The sequence below is a fragment of the Sturnira hondurensis genome, unplaced genomic scaffold, assembly GCF_014824575.4.
Source record: "Sturnira hondurensis isolate 20B ecotype Veracruz unplaced genomic scaffold, ASM1482457v3 Scaffold0008640, whole genome shotgun sequence".
Taxonomy (NCBI): Eukaryota; Metazoa; Chordata; class Mammalia; order Chiroptera; family Phyllostomidae; genus Sturnira; species Sturnira hondurensis.
The window spans coordinates 5,399,194-5,416,758 of record NW_028081271.1 but is presented as its reverse complement, the minus strand read 5'-3'; the positions used below and the strand labels follow the sequence as shown (position 1 = coordinate 5,416,758).

General features: G+C 50.6%; 1 protein-coding gene across 4 annotated transcripts in view; it reads left to right on the top strand.

Moving 5' to 3' along the window:
* Positions 1 to 17,565, top strand: part of IRF2 (interferon regulatory factor 2) — a 73,245-nt gene that overhangs the window by 23,113 nt on the left and 32,567 nt on the right. For 2 of the 4 annotated variants that reach the window (XM_037055152.1, XM_037055153.1), the window contains exon 2: positions 15,135 to 15,230. In XM_037055152.1, the coding sequence (XP_036911047.1) occupies positions 15,144 to 15,230 (87 nt within the window). In that variant the 5' untranslated portion in view covers positions 15,135 to 15,143. Of the gene's footprint in view, positions 1 to 4,685; positions 4,776 to 6,916; positions 6,930 to 15,134; positions 15,231 to 17,565 lie in introns of those variants that run through there. The other 2 variants (XM_037055156.1, XM_037055154.1) reach the window with 2 other exon arrangements.

Here is a 17,565-nt window from a genome sequence, read left to right as displayed (position 1 = left end):
CAAGTTAGAGAAAATAGAACTGAAGGTTATTCAGGCCCTGGACTCCACCAGTGGAGGGACAGTGGTCAGTGAGACACAAAAAGCCGAAACCCTTACTCATGGTGGGCCTTTTCTCAGCCCGGCTCCTGAAAGGCTGTGGCAGTGGGAATGTTGTCATGAAGGGAAATGAAACTGCGCTGGGAATGCCAGCTTTGGGAGCTCTGGTGACGGCTCGGAGCTGGCCGGAAATGCCCCTCAGAGGGCAGCCCGGTGACTACGGGTGACTTGAGGTGACTCGGGCCTCTGAAGGCAGAGTGTCTAATGAACACGGGTTGGTGGAGGCCCAGGAATGGTTCTTGTTTTTCCCCCACGTTTTTTTATTGTAGTCAAGTACACATAACATAAAATTTGCCATCCTAATCATTTTTTGTACTTTTTAAAAATTAAATTTGTTGGGGTGACACTAGTTAATAAAATTCCGTAGGTTCCCGGGGAGCAGTTCTATGATACATCGTCTGTGTGTTGCATTGTGCGTCTACCACCCCAAAATCGAGTCTTCTTCCCTCATCGTATCTTTGACCCCCTCTGCCCTCCACCAGCCCCCTCCCCTTCCCTCTAGTGACCACCACACTGTTGTCTGTGTCCTTGAGTGTTTGTGTGTTTGTCTTGTTTGGGACGACACGGGTGCGTCTTGAGCACATCATGCTAACTCCTTTGCTTTGCTCGACCTGAGCCTGTGAGGGGAGCCCAGTTCCCTTGGTGACCCGCCTCGTGTTTTAAACTTTGAGTAACTGTGATTAGGGCAGAAGTCGGACGGGGCGGGGGGTGGGGGGATAGTCTCTGGTGCCTGCACCTGAGAGCCTGGCTCCAAACGTGCGGGGGAGCTTTCTGGTCGTCTCGTTTCCAGTTTCCTCCCTGACCTACAGTGGAAACGAGCCAGGGGCCATCGCTCCTCATCCTCCCCGGAATTGGGTCTTCGCAGCTCCTAGCTCAGGCGATCGTAGCTCCACTGCGCGGCCCCGGTGGGCGGAGGGCCAAGGTGATGGACGCATGCACTTAGTACAGTCATGGAGCCTCGTTTCGGAAGAAACTGCCAGCAGCCGGATTTGAACACCACGAGAAGGAATCTTCTGGAGGTTGTTGTATTTGCAGAAATGGGGCAGTGTTCCCCCCTCAGGACTGCAGGTATAGCGCTCATGTGTTTTGCTAACGTCTTCCTCTCCAGGGCTCTTTCTTTGCAAGTAATTTCAGTCTTACACTAAAGTTGCGAAAATAGTACAGGTAATCATTTTTCTGAACCTTCGGAGAGTAACTTGCCAATAGGAGGTCCCATCACCCCTTGAATATGTGAGTGTGCCCTTCCTGCAAACAAGGACACACTCCAGTGTGGCCACAATGTGACTGTCACAGTCAGGCCTTTAACACGGGTGCCGTCTCACCCCCCAGGCCCTGTCAGGTTGGCCCGTCATCCCTCTCATGTCCCTTGTAGCAAAAGAAATCGATGCGGGCTCAGGGGTCATGCCTCTTTCATCTCTCCTTAACGTCCATGGCTTTGACATTTTTGACAATGACAAGCCAGTTGTCTTCTAGAGGGTCCATCAGTTCGGGTTTGTTGGTGGCTTTCTCGTGGTTAGGTTCAGGTTCTGAGAATATCCCAGATGTGCTGCGTGGTTCTTACTGCATCCTCTCGGCCGGTGCGTGACTGACTTGTTCCTCATGACCGTTTCCTTAAGGAGCTGTCTGGCGGGCTTCTCCATTGTCAAGTCACACCTTTCCCCTTTGAAATAAAAAGTGACCTGTGGGAGGTACTTTGCAGCGTCGTAAGTGCCCCATTTCTCATCAGCCTTTCGCCCGATGGTTTTCGCGTCTGTGGAGGTTTCCTGGCTGAATCGTGAGAGCTCTAATAGCTGCCAAACGACGATCTCCTGGTTCAGGCGTCTCCCCACTTTCATTAACTGGCATTCGACTTTACAGAAAAGCTCTCTCCTCTCCCTGTTTCCTTTTCCGTGGGCCCCTGTTTTACTCCATGGGCTATGACACATTTTTATCATTATTTGGATGCCCAGATTAACTCAGAGCTGGCCAGGGGGCAGGCCCTTTACCTCGGCTGCTGTGTCTTCTTGTCTTCTTGCTGTGTCCCCAAGTTCTTTGTGCACTTCCTTGATTTCTGGCTCAGCCATTTCCCAAGAAGCCCTGATTCCTCTTAGCAGGGAACGTGACTTCGAAGCTGCGATGTGGGCACTACACACTCTCATCACCCTTGGTGTGTTGCTGCCCCAGCCCCTCTGAGTGGGCCGGGTTAGGGACTGTGTGTGCCGACTTCTGTGCATAGGCTTACGTGGACACGTGCTCTGTTGTATCTGGGTTTTTTTTCCTGTACTTACTGAGATGTATGAAAAACCATGAATTCAGTTCTATTCTAATTCAACACCGAGGATTAATCTAGTTGTTTTTTTTCTGTATTTGAGCTTCCTTCTCTATCCACGGCTCTCACTATCCTAGATGTATGATTAACTCAGTTGCCTGCACGTGCCCAATGTCAGGTCCCCACGGCTGCCCCACCTGAATGAGGATGCCTCCTCCCCCCACTGCTTGGGCTCCTACACTCCGGGTGGGGCTGTTGCTCCTGCACATGCCTGTTCACTCAGCGGGGGCCCTGACACCCCACTTCAGCCCGGTCTCCCGCCTGCATCTGTCCTTGCTGCCCCGCATGGGCATGAATATTCCACACACAGATGCTCCTGCCTCCTACCCGCAAAGTGGACACCCTCTTTTTGCCATTCCCCCACAGGAGATGTCCCTGTCCCCCTCCCCTAATGCCCATGATGTTACGTCTGTCATGGCTGCCATAACGGAGTACCCGGAGTCAGAAATCCCTGTGCAGGCATGGTTGGTCCCCTCAGGTGACTGAGCGGGGCTCCGCTCCATGCCGCTCCCCTGGCACCGGGAGGCAGCTGGTGATCCTTGGCCTCCATGCCTTGTAAATACGTCACTTCAGTCTGTGCCTCTGTCCCCACGTGGCTTCTCCTCTCTGTGTGTGTCCCTGTCCAGCTGTCCCTCTTGGTGTCAGGACACGGGTCATGCTGGAGTGAGGGCCCGTTCAAATCCAGCATGGCGTCATTTATACACAGTTACATCTGACCTATTTCCAAATAGGGTCACATTCCCAGGCTCCAGGTGGACATGGATTTGGGGGAAGATTATTCAATCTAGTATATCTGCTTTGCTCAGTTTCATTAATGGGCTTTTGGACTCAATTATTCATAAAGGGAGGGAAGGACGGAGGAATGAAAGGTAAAAGGAAGCTTGCTCAGTTATTTGGAGAAGAATGCTCCCTATTGCTGTGTTGTTCTTATTTTCTAACCTGAAATGAGGGTCCTCTGCTGACATCAGCACTCTCGAAAATCTTAGGGCTTGGAGTGAACGCGGGATGGCACTCATTGGGATGTGGTAGGACTTGATGACGCCCCATGGGGATTGTACCTCTCAAGACACCCCGTGCTGCAAGAGCATTGCAGCCCATGACTCTGACTGTTCGGGAACCTTCCTTACCCAATACACTGCTCCCATTCCCCGCCCCCCCCCAGACACCCATCCCCCGCAGCCGCCCGTTGTCAGTCCCATTCTAGGCAGTACTGGCTGCCTCTGCGAGCTGGCTGCGGCGGCTGCAGCGCTGTGTCATCAGTACTGTCCAAGGAGCAAGTACTGTGTCAGCGCCCAGACTCAACGGCCGTGGGGCAGCCGCCCCTGGCCCAGGAGGTCCTCGAAGGGTGTTGCCCTGATGGTTGACATTGACCCCTACTCCCTGCTTTTTCTCTACGTATGAACTCATATTATAATCTGGACTATGCTAACTTATATAGTACTAACACAGAACGCAAAAAACGTATACATAGAGTATGTAATTATATATATTCGTTCTGTATTAGCTTATCTATTCTGAGCATTTCCCCTCACAGATGAAATAGTCTTTTATAGTCTCAATATTCCATTATTTGAATCTACCACATTGTATTAATCATCTTCCTACTGGCTGGTAGTTGCATTGATTGAAATGTTTGGCTGTTATAAGTCATGCTCCATTGAACATCCATGACCATGACTTTGTGTCTGTGGGAAGCCTTGGCCCTGGCTGAGGCCCCTTCAAGGAGGACGCTGGGTCAGACTGGGAGGCATGGGGCCTCGATTCCTCATTAAATAGACCTCACTTTGGCCTCAAAGGCCACAGGCTAACGCTCCTGTTTAAATCTGAGCTCTGACACCCAGTACCTCTGTGGCCTTGGGCAAGTTACTTCACCTTATGTGCCTCAGTTTTTTCACCTGGAACTTGGGGATTTATTTCAGTAGCCCCTAACCTGTAGGACTGCTGTGAATGAACTAATGGTCGTAATGAGCTTAGAACTTGCTCGAGACTGTTACACATTTAATACTTGTTGCTGCTGTTCCTGTCGTTACGGGGTGTGTGCCCTGTGCCTGCCAGCTGCCGGTGTGCGTGGGTCTGGACCAGTGTGGGAGTTACTCGAGCAGAAGCTCACCAACAGAACACCTTCCAAAAGGGGGTTAAGCTGGAGGAGTGTGAGCCAGGCTTTTAGAAACCAGGCTATTCTCAAAATAGGACAGTTTCAGTGATGGGTGGGGAACCGGCCTCTGCAGGGACCCCGCAGGGACCCCACAGGGTGTTCGGTGAAGATACTTTGTTTTCACAGAAACCTGACCACTCACTGCGATTTGCAAGCACGAGAACCAGCCTTGAAACTGGGACAGCTGGTTCCTCATTCACATCGGCCACATTTCAGGTGCTCAGGAGCCATGCGTGGCTAGTGGCTACCTTGTAGGGCTGGGGAGATGGAGAACATGTCCAGTACTGCTGGATAGGGCTGGTCTGTGTTTCCTGGGGGCCTGCTGGGTGTGAAGTACAAGACGACATAGTTGACATACGTAGCATTATTGGGTTTCCAGTAGGTTTGCAGCTGGATGCGAGTGCTTGTCCCTGTGGATTAAGGCACGTGAGAATGTCAGGGAGACAGCATCAGATACATGTTAGAGGCAGTGTATGTTTTGAATTCAAGGAAGCTTTGCGCTGGCCATGACAGGTGGGGGAAGAGATGGCGTTTGAACAATAAGTGAAGGGGCGCTTGGCCATTTTCCCGAGCCTCACATACCTCACTGCCCACCCAACCTCCCTTTTCGGACACTGCAAACATATTTCAAGCTCAGTAGACCTGAAAGGAATCCGAGAATTCCTCCTCTGCATCCTGCCCCGTGCCCTGTTGCAGAGAGGCGTCACTGCCCACCTGGTGGGGAGGAGGGAAAGGGAGGGCACAGGAGGGTGTGGGTGTGAGGAGGGAGGGGTGTGAGAAGGTCGGGAAGAAGAGCCTGTGGCCTCTAGTTTTCTCTCCGAAGTTGGAGGCAAGACCATCTGCAGGGACTGAGTGCAGGAGGGAGGGAGGGAGGGGGTGTGAGGGTGGGGACTGAGGGCAGGAGCTGCCGAGGCAGAAGCAGGGAAGGCCCGCAGAGTCTGAAAGCACAGGAGAGGTGACGTGCCCTGAAGAGCCCTCGGTCTTGGTGTTATGACCGGGTCCTGCCTTGAATTGCTACACGTGAGCTTCAAGAACGGGGTGGGGGGGGTGGGCCTTCCGGGGAGCGGGGCAGGGTGGCTGTCGGGGTGGGGCTTCTGGGGAGAGGGCACCCCCAGATGGCACACGCTCCCTGGAGGGAGCACTGTTTCCTGGAGGGCCCGTTGGGTCACCACGGTGCCCAGTTCCGGTGATATTTTGGTGTCTTTGGAGCGCACATGTGGAGGCCAGATGTCGGTTTCAGGGTGTGATGCAGAGCAGTTGCCACCAGAGGCTGAATTGCACGGTTTCGGGTACCAGAGCAGTTTGTGGTCAGAGCCAGGGTCATTTTAGTAAAGTAGCTTCAGGGTAATGTCTTCTAAATGCGTATAGAAAACATGCCTAATGAGAACACGGGGGGTAGAATGGCAAATATGCAAAACTCTCATTTGGGTGATTCTCAGTATGAGAAACTTGGTCTGTGGTATTTAAAGGCATTTTAGAATTTAATTTAATTTATTTTATTTTTTTAACTTTTTAAAGGTTTTATTTATTTACTTTTCGAGAGAGGGGAAGGAAGGGAGAAAGAGAAGGAGAGAAACATCGGTCCATTGGCTCTCACAGGCCCCCAACTGGGGACCTGGCCCACAACCCAGGCATGTGCGCTGAATGGGAATTGAACCAGGGACCTTTCTGTTTGCAGGCTGGCGCTCAATCCACCAAGCCACACCAGCCAGGGCTAAAGGCATTTTAGAATTTTAATTTCATACACACTTGTATTCATTCATGACGAAATCTATTCGTCATTGGTCTCCCCATCTGTCATGACCCAAGAGGAGACGTTTGTTAGCCGTCGAATCCGGAAGACCACTGGGCGAGTGGGCACTGAATGGCCGTGCTGTCCCAGCGATAACTAGACGTTCCCTGGGACAGTGAGTCATTCCTGGTTCCTAAGCCCAGGAGGTGCTTATTCCGTCTGTCTAGGAAAGGGCCATGGGGTGTTTTTGTGATTCCCCAGGTAATAACATTGCACGCGCAGTTTCGGGATGCTAGTTTAGGTGAACAGAAGAATATAACTGTGGATTATGATATATTTAGGGTAACCATTTCCAGCAATCCTGCCATGTCATTCAAAGTCAGGTTTCTAAAAGATCCACATAGTAGGAGAATTCATGCCCAAGGTGCCTAGAACCTTGAGCAAAATTGGGTTAGAGACTGACATGCGTCTTTTTAAAGGTTCAGTGAAAGAAAACAATACATGTGTGAAACAAGTCTCACATCAGGGAGGCAACAGATATCATACAATTGGTTTCCATCGCTCACTAACTCTCCTGAGGTGTAGTAAGACCTTTAAACTGGCTTCTGCGTCAGTGGGGACAGTGTGCACACTGAGAGGTGTGCTTTCCTCCGTGTCAGGCATGCCCGCGAAACGTTCGATGTCTCTCCGACTTCGTGACTTTGGCTCAGTGTTGACTCCGTCCCCCAGGGTCCCACGGGAGTGTGTCGTGATCTGAACGCTGTAGGCAGAGAAGTGTTGAGTGGCGCTGACTGGGCACGTCCCAAAGCCCTCCCCTAATATGCAGAGTGATATTACTGTATCTCAGCTCTGAACATGCTATTAATCTGCTCGTACATTTCACTTCTGTCTGCCAGGAGTCAGTACAGTTCTGAGAGTTTGCTGTTTTTCCTCTGCTTTCCGCTTCCACTCGCCACCCACTTGCTCACACACATCTGTGCACGCATCTGGCAAGCAGTTCAGCCCCGCGCAATGCTCGTTATCCTTTTTTGACCACAGAGCCAGTATAATGTAAATTTGAAACACAACTCCAACAAAACCATGCACGCTTGTGTTTGGGGGCCTCTCATAGTTTCCAGTCTGTATTCTCACACATTACCGTGAAAGTGCCCGTCGTAATCCAATAAATGGATTGGGTTGCGACGTGAGGTTTGAACAACACTCCTCTACAGGGTGGGGCGTGTTCTCCAGGTCCCGGCGATCTGGGTTGGAATCCGACTTCACCAGTTCACAGCTTTGAAGCTCGGGGAGCAACTCCTTCGTGTCCTCACCTGCAGGCGGGAAATAAGCGACTGCACCTCATGTAGCCGGTTTGAGGGTTAGACGAAGTCGGGCGGGAAAAGCGCTTGGTGCCCGATGCCTAGGAAACACTGGAACGAATGTGATGGTGGCGACGACGATGACGTGGGGGATGATTTTTCAATTTTCAACTCCGGTTTCCTCTCCGTTCACATACTTTTTTGCTGAGACTCTTGCTTTTGCTAAAAAAAAAAAAAGGAACACTAAAAGCAGTGGGAGGGGTGTAGGGTGTCATGTGAGAGGAATGTCTGTTTGAAGGATTTTATATCCTGGAAAAATTACTGCTGAAAGTTGCTACTGCATCCCTCCAAGGGTATTGATTGCCGTTTGTGTTTTCCCCTGCGTGCGCCTGCCGCCTCAATCCCGGACCAGAGCGGCAGCTTCTAACTTACCTCCTTGCCTGCACTTGCGGGGTGCGAAGTGCTGCTTGGTCTGTGACAGTGAAACATGGTCACTCGGACACTTTTTGTCTTCTCTGGGAACGAGCTCAGTCTCTGGCTGGGCGTTTGAGACCTTCCAGAAGGGTCTGGGTTCAAACCTTGGTTCCTCCTCTGGGGGCTTGGACACATTTTTCTGGTTGTTTTTTTTTGGGCTGTTGTTGTTCTTACGTTTTCAAGCTATACGTTCCCTCATCTCCAAGCTGGGGGTGATAATATTGAACTGATTGGGGCCGTTGTGAAGCTGAGAGATGATTTACGTAAAATAGCCAGTGTGCACTTGTCTTGCGTGCCAGGTGCCTCTTTCGAAGCCCCACCGACATCGGTGCCTTTGTCACGTGCTCTGCTGACATCAGCACGCACATCCTCCTCTGCCCTGCTCTGGCTGTGTCCATCAACCTTCACCTGGCCTGGCCCACCTCCCCTACTTTGCCTGGGCAATTCCTCTCCACCCTGTAAGCTCTTTACCACATAGCTTCCCCTTACAGACCCATCTAATAATGTTTAGGTGTTCCTTATGAACTAGTTTTCTTAATTGGCAATTAATCCTGCACTGCCTTCTGATCTCCATTGCAGTCTTTTATTATTATAATTGTAGTATTAGGTACCTTTATATGATTTATGCCTCATATCTCCAGTTACCTTGTTAATTCCCTGAGGGTAGTGATCATGTCGTACACATTTTTGAATCCTTCCTCCATTGCACATAGCACAGTTAAAAAAATTGTTCTGTATTTATTGATTTTAGAGGGAGGAAGGGAGAGAGAGAATGGGGGGGGTAGGAGAGAAAGAGAGAGAGAAACATCAGTTTGTCGTTCCACTTACTTATGGATTCCCTGGTGGTTTCGTGTGTGTCCTCTGACTTGGGGGGTCACACTCACAGCCTTGGAGTATCAGGACAGTGCTCCTACCAACTAAGCACCGAACCTTTTTCTTTTTTCTTTTGTAACAATTACGTATTTAAGGAACGTTTATTGACACTCTGGATGACTGGGTCCTGCAGCTAATACCTGCTATAGGAGAAAAGGGCCTGGTGGCTATGGCTGTGAGAGAAGTTTTCATGGATGAAAATAGACTTGAACTAGCTTCTGTGGTGGTGGGGGGGCAGCCTTTCTGCAGGCAGGTAAGAGGGGCGGGCCCGTGGCCGTGTGGGGAGGGCCATTAGGCGGCAAGAAAGGGTTTATTTATAACAGACGGTGCAGTTGCGAGAGGTGGGGCCGAGCATTGCTGGGGTCAGCTTTTGAGGCGCAGACTCAGCCTTTAGCCCTTTGCTTAGTGTCCTGGTGCCCATATTTTCACCTTCTCTTGTGCCCAGTTTTGACCTATCTCCTATGACCCTGGGAGCGTGACCTTCACTAAGGAGCTATAGGGCGACTGGTGGGAAATTCTCTAAGGTTCTCTTTGATGCCTTTATTTCCTCTTCATTCGTGACAGAGATATTCACTGAATATAAAATTTTTGAGGAGTAGTTACTCTCTCGCAGTACTGTGAAGACATCTTTCCATTGTCATCCGCCTTCCATTGTTTCCGTTGAGTAGTCATTGTAAGGCTCCGGGGGTGGTACCAGAAGCAACCGTCTCTCACCCAAGGATTTTGTTACCTTGGATCCAGCAGGGACGTTTGGAAGTCCCTCGAACGGAACATTAACATGCTTTCAGAGGTATCGTAGGCGGATTCGCATGTCAGTGGTAAGCCTAGTAGAGAGGAAGTTAGGGAAGGCTCAGGGAGAGCAGTGACAAGGCCATGCCGACCACTTCCTGAAGTGAGGTGCACAGAGGGTTTCTGAGCTGGGCTCGGGCTCCCTAGACTCCTGCCTCCCGGGGCTGCAAGAATTAAATGAAAAGCTCATAGAAAACCCTGGTTTTAATGAAAACCCTAGCCTATACAAGCACCCAATAAATAGTAGCCATTGCTGTTACTATACCAAGATCCAAGCCTCAGCGTTTAAGGTTAAAATTCAAGATCACTGTTAGTGCCAGTATTCAACTTTGCGGGAGAAGTGGGTCACACCCTGGGAATCACAGTTGATCCACCTTTGTGTCTGTACACAGCAGCCCTGATGCCAGAATGTTCTGAGTAGCTGCCATGTGCTTGGTTGATTTACAGCCCATGCCGTGGTTTTGAGGATGACCCCAACCCCTGAACTCAAAGGTGTCACCATAGCTGATTTTAGAAAGCACCTTTTGTCAGGCTCCAGGGTAGATACTTCCTGTTTTAGATGTATAGAATCATAAAATGTTAGTACTTCACTTTTAAAAACAGCACAACGAGCAGGATTAATAGCTCCCCCAAAAGTGCAATTGGATAATGAGCCTTCATGTGACGAAAGGATCCCTAGAATCTCAGGCAACCCCCGAAGGTATCTTCATGAAGCTTTCCACTTTTCTAGATGGTCAAAGTGTGGACTAGAAAGATTTAGTGACCAGCCAAGGATACCCCATGGTAACGGCAAAGTCAGGACTAGCACAGATGTGCCCTGGTTTCTAGTGTATTTTGATTCTCTGTGTCTTTTCCACCCGGTTCCATGCCTCCTTCAACTTTCTTCAACTTTCATATGGCCGGGGCACGGGTGCCTCTGACAAACTTGCCTTCTAGAAAGAAGGCCAGTCTATCATTTTGAATGCCGTTGGTGGAGGCTGGAAGACACACGCCAAGTAATTATAATTAAGCCTCTTCTCAGCACTCTCAGTACTCAGTCCCTTGGCCCTCTGTGATCGTCATCCCAGCCTTCTAATCTCCGGAAACGTATTTTCGGTGCCAAACTAAATGATGAGTTTCTGGCACTAGGTTCCATGTAGAATTCTACCTTTGCTTTCTTTCACAGAATTACAAGCGCATACTCAAATTCTGATCCTCAGGAGCAAGCTGTGTCAAACTGCACCCTCTGTCCTCTGTGTCATGTGCCAAGACCACAGGGAGTTCATTCCCTGTTCAGTGAGGGGGGTGGGGCTCGCTAGAAAGTCAAGTGGAAAAGAGGAAGTGCCTTCACGTAAAGGTTGGCTTTTCCTTGTGTATCAGCGGGCGTGTCCTGGCTATTAAAAAATAAAAGAATCTGAAATAAGTAAAGCCTTTACACCAGTTTCCCTTTTCTGCTAACATACTTGCTGTAGTTGCTCTTCCTAAAAATCTGCTTATCATTAATGGCAGTCCTGACTAAAGGCTGAGAACACATTTTGCACGTGTGATTTCCGCAGTCTTTTGGTTCGAGAGTGACACTGTGTCAGGCCTGGCTGAGCCACATCCTGGTTAGAAAGCGCAGGATGTGCCCAGGGGTTGGGCCGACGTGTAGACGACGCAGCCAGATCTGGCGCTGACGCTAAGGAGGCCTGCCCGCCAGGGGGACGGGGCTTCGCCCAGGAGCGCCAGGTGACTCGTCAAAATACAAGTTAGTCTGCAGCCTTGCTCCTGGGTGGAAGACTAGGGACCTTGGAGCTTGTTAATCACAAGGCTGACCCAGACTTACTGAGTTGAGATCTGTCTGCACATTAAAGTTGGTGAATCACTGGTCTGGATTTTGTGATCTGTACTTACCTTTACTGTTAATAAAACCCACCCTCTCTCTCATTCACATACGTCTCCGGTTTCCTCTTTAGCCTTGGGATGACGGGCATCATCCTCGGCTGGTTCTCCGGGCCCTGCAGGGCCTGCCTGGCTCTGGCTCCCGGTTCCTGAGGCCTTCCAGCAGCAGGTGCTCCTGCCCCAGGGCCTCAGCCTTGTCTGCCCCTCCTCCTCACAACCTGGGGATGCCTTGACCTGTAGTCCCGGTTGGGGCCCTGTGACGAGATGCAGAGTGCCTTCTGCGGGCTGCCGTAAGGACAGATATTGGTTCATTTTGCAACGCTGGAAACCAGGAGCCCAAATCAAAGTATAGGCAGGGCTGCTCCTTCTCTGAAACCTGCAGGGGAGGGCCTGTCCTTGCCTCTCCAGTCTCTGCCTCTGAGCTCACGTGGCCATCGTCTCTCTCTGTCTGTGTGTGTCTCTGGCCAGATTTTCCTCTTCTTACAAAGACATTAGGTTCCCGGGAGCCTCCGTTCACAGCCTTGTCATCCTCCAATGGGTAATCTGGTTTTATTTGCTTTCCCTAAGAACCTGCTTATTTGATAATGGTCGATTCAGTAACGTTCAACTCACAGCCAGCAGCGCAGTGACTCATGCCTGCAGCACACGTTTTCTCCACGAGGCGCATGACGGACAGCCTTCTCGAGCTTGGGGACACTGGTCCGCACTTCAGACCGACCCTTCTTGCTGGTCATCTTTAAACAGAAAAGTCACAGCACAGAGCAGAAAAACGAGAAACATGTTGCACGAACTAGACAGTGAAGAGGACATTTGTTTATACTGTGAGCTGACATGAGAGAGAATGTCATCTTTTCGGACTACGGCTGGGAACCTGTGTGTTGGATGACCCAAAGTTTTTACCTCTCTGTGCACATCTGCCGAGGACACAAAAGCACCCCGAGTATTGATTGGGGTGTCACAAATAAATTTTAGTGAGTAGGAGGCTTTGGGAATATGGAATCCACAAATAATGAAGTTGACTGTAACTCCCCATGTAAGTTCTTGTTTTAAAGACAAATGTTTTTGAAATATTCCAGGTGACCATTTTTTCTAAATGGGTCATTCGTGAAAAAAAAAATACAGGAAGAAATACACGATTGTAACAGCGCATCGGAAGTGTGGCCATTTCTACATCCCTTCCTTGGTTCATGTTGCTAAGCATAGGGAGACCAGGACGGGGGGTCCCCACCAGCTCTGCTTGTCGTGTTAGCCCCCTCAGAAGAGCTTGTGACTCCTGTAGTCACTCCCCCTCCCCCCTCCACCTTCTTCACTGCTCCGGACCTCTCTGTCCCCTCTCTGGGTTTTGAGATGTGGAGATGGGGCTGGCGGTCATCACCCTGTTGGGCAAAGCCCTTCGAGTGGCCAGTCACCCAAGGGAATCTCCTGTGACCAGCTTTCCCAGTGCTCCCAGAGCTCAGCTGTCATTCCTTGTCATTCTGTGAACAGGGCTCTTTGTGCAGGACAGTAATTCTGTTTTTTTCCTATCTTCCATTAGGCTAGAACTTCCTTGATGGCAGGGAATGTCTTACCTTTTCCTGCTCCCGGAGTGTATTTCTTAGTAAACGACTTGAATAGGTGGATGAATGAATGAGTGGAATAACTTGGGGACCACCGAGAGCTGCTGTAAGGTGGGACTCCCTGTGGCCACTCCATGCCCTTTCAGACTGCCCTTGAGGTTCCTTCCGCTCGTTGGCAGAGGGGTGGAGGGAGCCCACCTGCAATGGCAACCCACCTTCGCTGATCTTCAGAACTGGTCTGGTTCTCGTCTGGAACGTCTCCTGGCTGGAAGGCAGTGTTGGGCTCCGTAGGACCATAAAAAGACGTGCGAGAGGTGGAGTTCCTGTTCTCAAGGAGCTGACCTTCGGTTAGGAAGGGAGAGTGGGCACAGCCGGAAGTTCGTCGTGAAGGCAGGAGATAGATGGGGATAAAGACATCTCAGTTAGATGAGAATAAAGCTTACCATAGCTTCCGGAAAGCCAGGTTTGGTTTTTCCAGTGAGCAAGTGTGTAAGCTCCATGAGTGTTGTGGGAGCTGGAGGAGGAGGGATTCCTTCAGGCTGGTGCGATCTGGCCAGTCCTTCGGAGAAAGAGGAGGGTAGCAGCTGGGCCCTGAAGGATGGGTAGGAATGGGCAAGGCCGGGAAGGAGGGGAAGAAGGCTTGGTGTGAGCAAGAAACGGAGGACATCTGCAAGAGTGAGTGCATCTGCACCGGGAGAGACGTGCAAGGGAAAGGCAGGCTCTGGGACTTAGTTCTGGTATTGACTTTGCCCCATAGGCGAGGGCCCCACGTGGTTCACACGGTGATACTTTTGATGTGAGCTGGGGGCAGAGGAGGGAGGAAGTCCTTTGGGAGCTGGAAGGGGGACTAGATGAGACTTGGATCCTCTTAGCCCAAATGGCATTCATCTGAATAGCATTTTCAGAGATCTCCCTGTCCTCCCCCCCCCCCGCCCCCCCGCAGAGGAAAGGAGTAAAAGAAAGAAGAGACAGCTAAGGGTAGAAAGAAGATTACGTCATGCTGTCCACAAAGTCCTGTAGGATGGAGGCTTGAATTGGCCTCATCCTGGCTTTTGAACGCGCATTAAGTGGAGATTTGTGTGTAAGTAGGATGAAGATGAACCGGTAGTTAGTACTTAGTGATTTGACCTAGGATGAACTTTGATGGGAAAGACTGTCCTAGAATCTATACGAAAGGAGGGACCAGCATTATGTGGGCTGGTAGAGGAAAGGGGTTTAGCCCACGAAACAGTTTTCGGAGGGAAAGTCGGTTAAAAGGAAAGGGAGGAGAGGAAGCTGTCAGGCTGGTGGCAGGCGAGGCGTCAGGAAGGAACGGCCCCTGAGGGAGGGAGGGAGAGCGCGCATTCACCTGCCGAAGCAGAGGGGGGATGCCCGTGAGCCCCAAGAGTAGAGGACCAGGGAGGGAATGCGATTTGGTGCGGGACCTTGCACCCAAGCAAAGCGATTTCTCTAGAGCTTTGAAGTGGCGATATTTGGGGTTCAATGCATTTCTGTAAGCCAGATACTCCCAGGGAATGAATGGGTTATATAGTACACCTCTCCCACAGTGGTTTGCACTATCCACCCTCGTCCCTGGGAACAGTGTGGCCGAAGACTGCTGGTGCTCTGAGCGCCTGGGGTGGTGGAGGTGTTTGCTGTAAACACAGGTTGGTTGGGAGGGGCAAGGCCTAGCTTTCGGCAAGGTCACCAGAAGGTGGCTGGGCCCTCGGGGTGGCTGAGTTCCTGCCAGTCCAGCCACCGTCCCTGGGACCCTGCTGAGAGCAGGCTCAGGCTGCAGTGACGGTGCTCTCCCCTGAGACCGACTGCTCAAACTGGGACAGAGGGCTGGGGGCAGAGCCCTTACTGTGCCCCCGCCCCAACCTCCCGCGGACACCACACCTAAGCCGTGCGGTGATGAGGGAGGGGTGGGGTCCGTAGAAGAGGGTATAGAACTCTGCTGTGTGGACAGGACAGTCAGCGACATAAATGCCTGACGTTGACTTTCTCTCCACAGAGGGGCACCATGCCGGTGGAAAGGATGCGCATGCGCCCGTGGCTGGAGGAACAGATAAACTCCAACACGATACCAGGGCTGAAGTGGCTGAACAAGGTAAGTGGGAGAGTGTGTGTGTGTGCGTGTGCGTGTGCGTGTGTGCGTGTGTGTGTGTGTGCGCCCGGGTGTATGAGAGAGAGAGAGATCCTTATAAAGCATGTGCGTGTGGATCTCTAAAAGTGAAATTGTTCAAAATCTTCCATTTGTTAATTGCAAAAAAAAAAAAAAAGAAAGATCAGCCAAGCAAAAGTGATGGTAAGATGACAGTTATTGTATAAAGGTTTTTGTCATCATCTCAGACCACAGCCTCCCGCTGACTTACAGTGTCAGCTTACTGTTGTTGTGCATGACGGTTTATGGGAAGCTTCTGGCTGTGTTTTTCTCACTCTCTTCCTTTTCTCTAAATTCCTCGCTTGCTCCTCCTGGCTTTGTGGGGTTGGAGGCCCTAGGGTGTGATGCTGGGAGTGGACCACACGGATGGTTTTGAAGAAAACTTTTGTTTTGTATTTTAAAGACGTTTTCTCTTAATTTTTTTCACTTTTTATTTGTGAATTACAGTTGAATTTCAATATTATTTTACTTTCAGGTGTACAGCGTAGTGATGTAAAAATGTCTTCTGTTTATCTTTACTGTGAAACCTTGTTTGGGTGCCCGCCTGTCCTAAAAAAGAAGCATCATGTCGTTCCTCCCCATCCCGTGAATGAACGTACACACTCCTTGCTTTGCCCACCTCAACCTCTCAGTTTAATTGACCCTTCCTGGGAGGGATGAATAAGGAAGACAGTATCCCTAAAAATAAAGAACGCCTGAAATTATGTAGCTATAATGTAGAAAAGCAGCTAAATATAACAGGCTGTGGCTTCCTTCAGAGGGCCAGAGAGAGTTTTCTCCCCGACCAGCAGGAATGTAGCAGTTCTGAGCAAATGCCTTTTCCTCTTCCAGCTCCCTCTCATTTTTAATCTGAAGGACACAGTGAATCGCATAGCGGGTCCGGCCTTATCACTGTGTCACCTGCCGAGAGCTCAAAGCCGGACTGTGGCTGCTTCTCACAAGCAGACAGGTTATTGCAACTTGGTTTTTAAAAAACGACTGTCGCTTCTGGCTTCAGGGGATCACTTCAGATATCTCTCCAATCTGGTTTCTTTTGGCTCCTTTCCCTTCAGTCACCTTATTTTCTTTCACTTATTTTTAATGTAAAAGTGATATTGGATTTGAATATATTTGTTTCCTTCTTCCTCCTATTTTGAATAAATTGGGAGCAAGGTGGTGAGGAAACAGGTCCTTTGGGTTCCTCGGAAGGACCAGCGGGGAAGTTCATCAAAGCAGCGCTCTAACCAGCTCATGAATGGGGGCCCTGGCCAGGGCTGCCTGCTTTTTATTGTGAGTGTTTGCAAGTATGCGTAGATCGTTTGACCAGCCTCAGGATCAGAAAATGTAATGCGGCAAATTCTCGTCTGGATGTAGCCATTATCGACATTTTGTTTTACCTTGTGGGTGTGTGCGTGCCTGTGCATGCGTGTGTGCGTGGTATTTTAGAGCAACTCCCTGACCATGCACACCTATAAGACCTGACGTTTTCTCAAGTATTCAGCGTATACTGTGTCAATTAGAAAACTCGGTCACTAGTTCTCCGTATGTCACTGCCCCTTTCATATTCAAAATGCCTCGAGTATTCATTCCCCGGATACCTTTTTACAATTCGTCTCTTCAATGAGAATTTGAAGACAGTCCAAGAAAGTTGTGTTTGGTGGTTGTGACTTGGAGTCTCCCCAGGTTGTGGACAGGACGCCTCTCCCCCCGCCCCGCACCCCCCCACCCCCCCGGCCTTTCTGGCCTTCTTGGCATTGACTTGTTGAAGGGACCAGGGCGGTTCTGGTTTGGCCCAGATGCTGGCTCGTGATTTTCCTGGGCCACTTCTAGGGGAGAGGGGAGAGAAGGAGGCAGCATGTCCGGGTTGTCATTTCTCTTAGGGCCCCGATCAGAGCCCATGCTGGTTTTCAGTGTCCCCCTCTCTCCGCCAAGGTCTGCCTGGACCTGGCCAGGCCACTGGCCAAGCACGGGAGGTCAGCGGCCAGGTCGAGGCCTTCCCCTCTCTTCCCTGAAAGCAGGCTCCTGCTTGGGTAAATATCAGGCCATCTTGGAACAGGGTAAGGAATTCAAACAAAAATAGCGAGTGAAATCGGAGCGTCCCGTAAGTATTGGGGAGAGAAGAGGCAGAGGGAGAAAGGAGAACCGATTTCCACTTGAGGCCAAGGTGTGTTTGTTCTGCGTTACTCAAGAGAATCTTCAGTGTTCCCCTCAACCCAGACAGTGCTTGCCTCTCCCGCCCTTGGGGGCCTGCATCAGTGGACTCTGGCACGTGAGTCCTTCCCTGCCTGCGGGCTGGGCACGC